The following is a 5,148-nucleotide window of genomic DNA, read 5'->3' as shown; positions in this document are numbered from 1 at the left end:
TGGGTAACTGGGGCCAGTCTGGATTTCAGGGAAGCATCTCTGAGAGAGAACCCTTCTGATCCATCCGCATAAAGACAGAAAAATCCATGTTACAATGTTTTTTAATCAATATCCCTTGCATAACATGTAAAACTTCTACAGAAGAAACTGAGATTAGCACAAGAAAATCAGCTCGGTCTGTTCACTTTCATTCTTAGGCTACACAACCTGATTAGATTTGAAGAATTAGAGATGCTATGGCTGGATGAAGGAGAATCTGATCTCTTACATGCTGAAAAGAATATATTGCTCTGACCAAATACTTGTCATGGTGCAAAGAAACTCAACCAGATGTTATTTTAAGTTACCCAAACTGATTTATTGACAATTTAAACGTGACATATTTACAGCACTGTTTCTAAAATAATTTAACAATTTTCATAGATTTATAAAAGTACTGATAAATAGGAGACCCTGACAGTGACCAACCACAAATATTTCCCTATGCTACTGAACTACAACAGTAGTTCATTTCTTTTTTCATTTTTCTCTTTTTCCCCTCTTTTTGTAAGTCCCATAATGGAGCTGCTTTACCTCCACCCAATGTGTAAAATTGCCAATACCAAAATACAATAAAATGACCATGCAGTGTGAAAGCTGTACCAGAGCAAGTGATTTCAGATGTTAGACTACAGTAAAAATATTACAATGCAAAGTGTCTTCCACACAGAATGTACTTGTGAAAAAATAAGCTTTTAAAGAGCTAATGGTTTCTTTTTATAGAAATTAAAACCTACAATACTAGTACAGACATTTACAGTAATTTCCAATTCTGTGCTAGTTTTCACATATATCTAAAGTCAAACAAAACCAGTAATTTACAGACACCACTGCCTTAAGACAGTGGTTAGTTAGCTTATGGATAAAAAAAAAATAAACCAAAACCAAAAGAAGGTGCTGATATAATTTAAGGTTTTGAATTTCATTATATTCCATTCTTATATGACACCAATTATTCTGTCCTGGGATCAACAAATTGCTGTGGTAAAGCCATCCATATCTCTCAATAAGGAAGTCAGTTTGGAAGTTGGAGAGAAGATGGACTTGCCTGATATGCATCTTAGGTTCCAGCAGACAAAGTCTCACAAAGCTGGACAACTGGGATCACAGTAAGCAGCAGCATGAGATATTTGTGGGGTTGGGATTAAAGCAAATGGTTTTTTTTCCAAAAATGATGAAAAGTACACACCACCTAATCCAATACTTGAAATGTAAAGGTTCTCCTGGCTGGCATCACTGATGCCCCATAACACAATGTACACAAACAACAAATACTCACTTTTTAAGAACACATATTGCACAGCAGTGGGTGCAACACCAGAATACTGGTACCCCTGGCATAAATCTTGTTTTAAAAAGCTGTTTCAAGCTATGCTATCCAGAGCAACTCCAAGCCAACGCTCAAACCCAGTAAGAATGGTCTGTGTACATCACTAACCCAAAAGTGTTTCAACAATGTGAGAGAAAACACAGGCACTTCAGATTCTTAGTGCACCAAAAGTTATAGGCCACGATTGCAGGACTAGGAACAGTTCAGTACCAATAACAACACAACTAAAGGAACTCTTCCACTGATCAATACAGAAACAAGAACTGCTCACAAAGCACTGGGAAGGAAATCATTCTCAAAACAGTAACCAAACAATACATTTAAACATTTAAGAAAACATAATTGCTGCAAAGCCTAATGTAACACAACATAAACCCTACTTAGTTAAAAAGATCTAAAGTGTCCAAATTCCAAAGTCCAAATTCTCTTCTCCCCCCCTCCAAAACACCAATACATGCAGTCCGTGGATATCCAAATGTGCAAAAAGTTATAACCCACCTTTAGGAGTGCATCAAAAATAGGCTGACTATTCAAAATATTATTTTGGTGGAAATTTTACAGCACCATAACTAGAATTCCAAGGGAGTTCAGAATTCTTGTTCTGATAACAAATCAGTTGACACTGTTGATCTTAAAGAACAGAAGAAACATTTTGTGCATTTCCTGGTATCTGGAAGTCACGGAGAGAAAAAATTCTCATATATGCCTAAAATCTTACTGTAGTTTAAGATGAAGTTAAATAATCACATTTGTTGGCAACAAGTTGTCCAAAATAGAGCATTAGTTGCAAATTTAGTAAACCTGTCAGATTCGGAATTAGAAGTTGCTGGTACCTTGCTTACTTGCAGAAGTACTTTTTTTTTTTTGTTTAATGCATTTTGGGTTGGTTTTTTTTTCCTAAACTGTGCAGTTTGGCCCCTCCCTAGTAAGTGATTTACTATCAGGCTTTGAGAAAATGCCTAAGGTCCATCTCTGACCCTCAGCTGAAAGGCAACACACAAACACATTATATATACCCATGTGTGCACAGGAACACACACACACACATATATATAACAGCAGTGCTCCGGTTTGTATTTTTTTGTGTTTTTTGTTCTCATTTCCTGGAATTTTCTCTTTGGTTCAAAGTCCGAGCAAGGAAATTAAAGGACCGAACAAATGGATCATTCTCCAAACGCTTCCATCCCTACACATCACTAACTGGAAGGCTTGCATCATCCAGATCCACAAGGCCAGGATCCTGTTCCTGAGTGCCATTTTTGCTCCGGGGTTCCCAGGGGCCCCGGTCAGTCACTTTGGAAGTTGATTCTCTTGGAGCGACAGCCTGGATCTTGTAGCTCCTTGGCCTGGCCTTGGTAAAAGACTCGTGAAATCCTCGTTTCTCCAAGGCAGGGGGTTTGGGGTGAGGGGCTGGGGCCAGAGGGCTGCCGTGAGGGGCTGTGGAATGTGAGCTGGCTGCACGGACAGCATGGCCGGGCTCGGCAGAAGGCTCGGGATGCTCCTGGAAAAAGAAGGGAGTGTGTCAGATGAAGTGGCTGATGTCACGTTGGAAAGATGCAGTTTCAGGTTTCACACTCATGAAAAAAAAATAAATACAAATATGGAGACAGAAAATACACAAAGCGAAGCATCAGCCACGGCAGCCGGAGGCAGGTGCTTTGTGAGGCTCTGCTTTGCTGTGTGTGAGCTCACAGCAACATCAGCTGCTGCATTCAATGAAATGAAATTCTTAAATCAAGCACAGCAGCTCTGCAGACTTTAGTCCAGCAATTTAGGCTCCTCATTTTACTATGATATTAAATAACTTCTGAAGATGCACACTTTAAAGGCCATTGAAAGTCACATCTTTCCAAAAGAAAAAGGTATTCAGACCTATTCATATAAATCAAGCACTCGTATCCTGGATCCTGAAGTAATGCACATTTTACTGTTCCCTGTTCTTGGAGCACCAAATCTTCCCAATCTCTCACAAGGACCAAACAAAAATTTTCAGCTATCAAGGCTATATAAAAATTTCCTATGTTAATGACCTAAAAAGAAACTGATACTTAAGCTACTCCTTCCATGCAAGTTATTGCTTTGTGTTTATTATCATTATTCTGCTGACCTTTACGTAGCTATTAAAATATCTTCCACCATTTACTTACTGACAAAAACAAGTCCCCAGACTACCCAGGAATGATTTAGTTGTCTGAAGAACAGGCATGGAATGCCCTTTGGATGTCCTGGGATAGCCTGACCTCCTGAACAGGAACAAGAAGTTCCTTGGGCTCTGCACTGCATCCATCAGTTCTGTCAGGATGTCTCAAATCCCTGAGCAGTGCTGGGTTTGAAATGCTCTGATCCAAATGCTGTGTAATGTTGCAGTGAACTGTGTGTGCATTAGGAGCTGCAGCTGCTGCCAGTTCTGCCATCACCAGTGTTAGTCCAGGAACTAAAGGAATCTGCCAGCCCATGTGCACACACAAATCAAGGCATTTCTCAAGCACATTTGTTAGCAAAAAAAATAAACCCCAAACCCATCACAGATGTGTGTCCAAGATGCAAATATAAATCCTAAATTAAATACTTATTTTTTTCCACTGTAGTTTTTCAAGTTTTTTTTAGAATGTTATGACATTCTCATGATGTATGAATTAGTAAATTTAATGAAAATGGATTTTGCCAAATACTACCACATTTCTTTTTATAAATGAGCTTAATGTTATTGGATGAACCTGTGCAACTTTTTTTTGGACTTGAGTTTGGTGTTCAATTTCACTAAAATATTTCACATAATTTACATTGCCTTATTTCATACCTCACTTGATATTCCACTTAAGGAAAAAAGTTTGCTTTAGCAGAACTTATGAGTCACTGATTTACCTACTGTTCTTATTATTAATAATTTTACTTCACCAAATAGGACAAAAGGGATATTAGGACAAGACCTGTGAATTTTTGCTAAGCTGCCCTGAGGGATATCCAGATTTTACTACCCACACTGGCTGTAATTTCAGAGTTAAGAGACTGTGCTGCTGCACTACTCCTAAGGTGCCCTGCTTTGAACAGGGTATGGATTATACAGTATTATATAATGCTTCTATGTTTGAACTAATAATTTCATGCAGAGATCTCATAAGCCATGCAGATCAGGCTACTTTAGGGCCTTCCAAATCCTAGAGTTACAACGTGCCTGTTCTGTGTGCACTCATCTGTATTAGTTTGTGGGCAGCTTCCATTTAATCTCACTTTGGCGCAGTTTCAAAACAAATGTAAAGTAAAATGGAAATATGAACTCTCATGCAAATTAGCTTTAGTGCTTTCCTATTAAAGTGATATCACTTATGGTTAAATATTTACTGTGCTTTGATGTATAAGCAGCGGTTTTGGTGGTTTTCATTTCCAATCATTTTAAAAGCAAGAAAAAACAGTGCAAACCTGTGAGTGAACGATATTATTGATGAGTTAGTTTTCAGTAATGGTAATGACAACAGGTAGCATTATTTTTTAGTTTGTTTTATAGTGCAAATTAGTGTCTAGTCCTAGCCCTCTGTTAAGAAGGCGAGTTTCCATGAGAGCCCACATACGTGCTGCATTCACCAGTTCTTGATGTATACCTCTGTATACAAGGATTCGACAGCCTTCTGGCCTGCCGCATCTGGAACACAGTGCAAAGCTAAGATTAGAGTCACCTGGACTTGGGAGAGAGGACAACACAGGGAACAAGAAGTGATGCAGACAGTCATAGCTACATTGCTCAGTTAGCCCCACAAGAAAAAAAAAACACAGGAAAAAAG

The 5,148-nt window shown here is 38.6% G+C and overlaps 1 protein-coding gene across 4 annotated transcripts in view; it reads right to left on the bottom strand.

Annotated features, from left to right (window-relative positions):
- Positions 1–333: 333 nt before the first annotated feature.
- Positions 334–5,148, bottom strand: part of PLEKHA1 (pleckstrin homology domain containing A1) — a 17,936-nt gene continuing 13,121 nt past the window's right edge. For 2 of the 4 annotated variants that reach the window (XM_005424496.3, XM_031059888.1), the window contains exon 11: positions 334–2,870. In XM_005424496.3, coding sequence (XP_005424553.1) covers positions 2,556–2,870 — 315 coding nt within the window. In that variant the 3' untranslated portion in view covers positions 334–2,555. Of the gene's footprint in view, positions 2,871–4,938; positions 5,010–5,148 lie in introns of all 4 variants that reach the window. The other 2 variants (XM_005424498.3, XM_005424497.3) reach the window with 2 other exon arrangements.

The sequence above is a fragment of the Geospiza fortis genome, unplaced genomic scaffold (genome assembly GCF_000277835.1).
Source record: "Geospiza fortis unplaced genomic scaffold, GeoFor_1.0 scaffold452, whole genome shotgun sequence".
Taxonomy (NCBI): domain Eukaryota; kingdom Metazoa; phylum Chordata; class Aves; order Passeriformes; family Thraupidae; genus Geospiza; species Geospiza fortis.
Note: the sequence above shows the minus strand (reverse complement) of the source record. Positions and strands in the feature narration are given on the sequence as shown.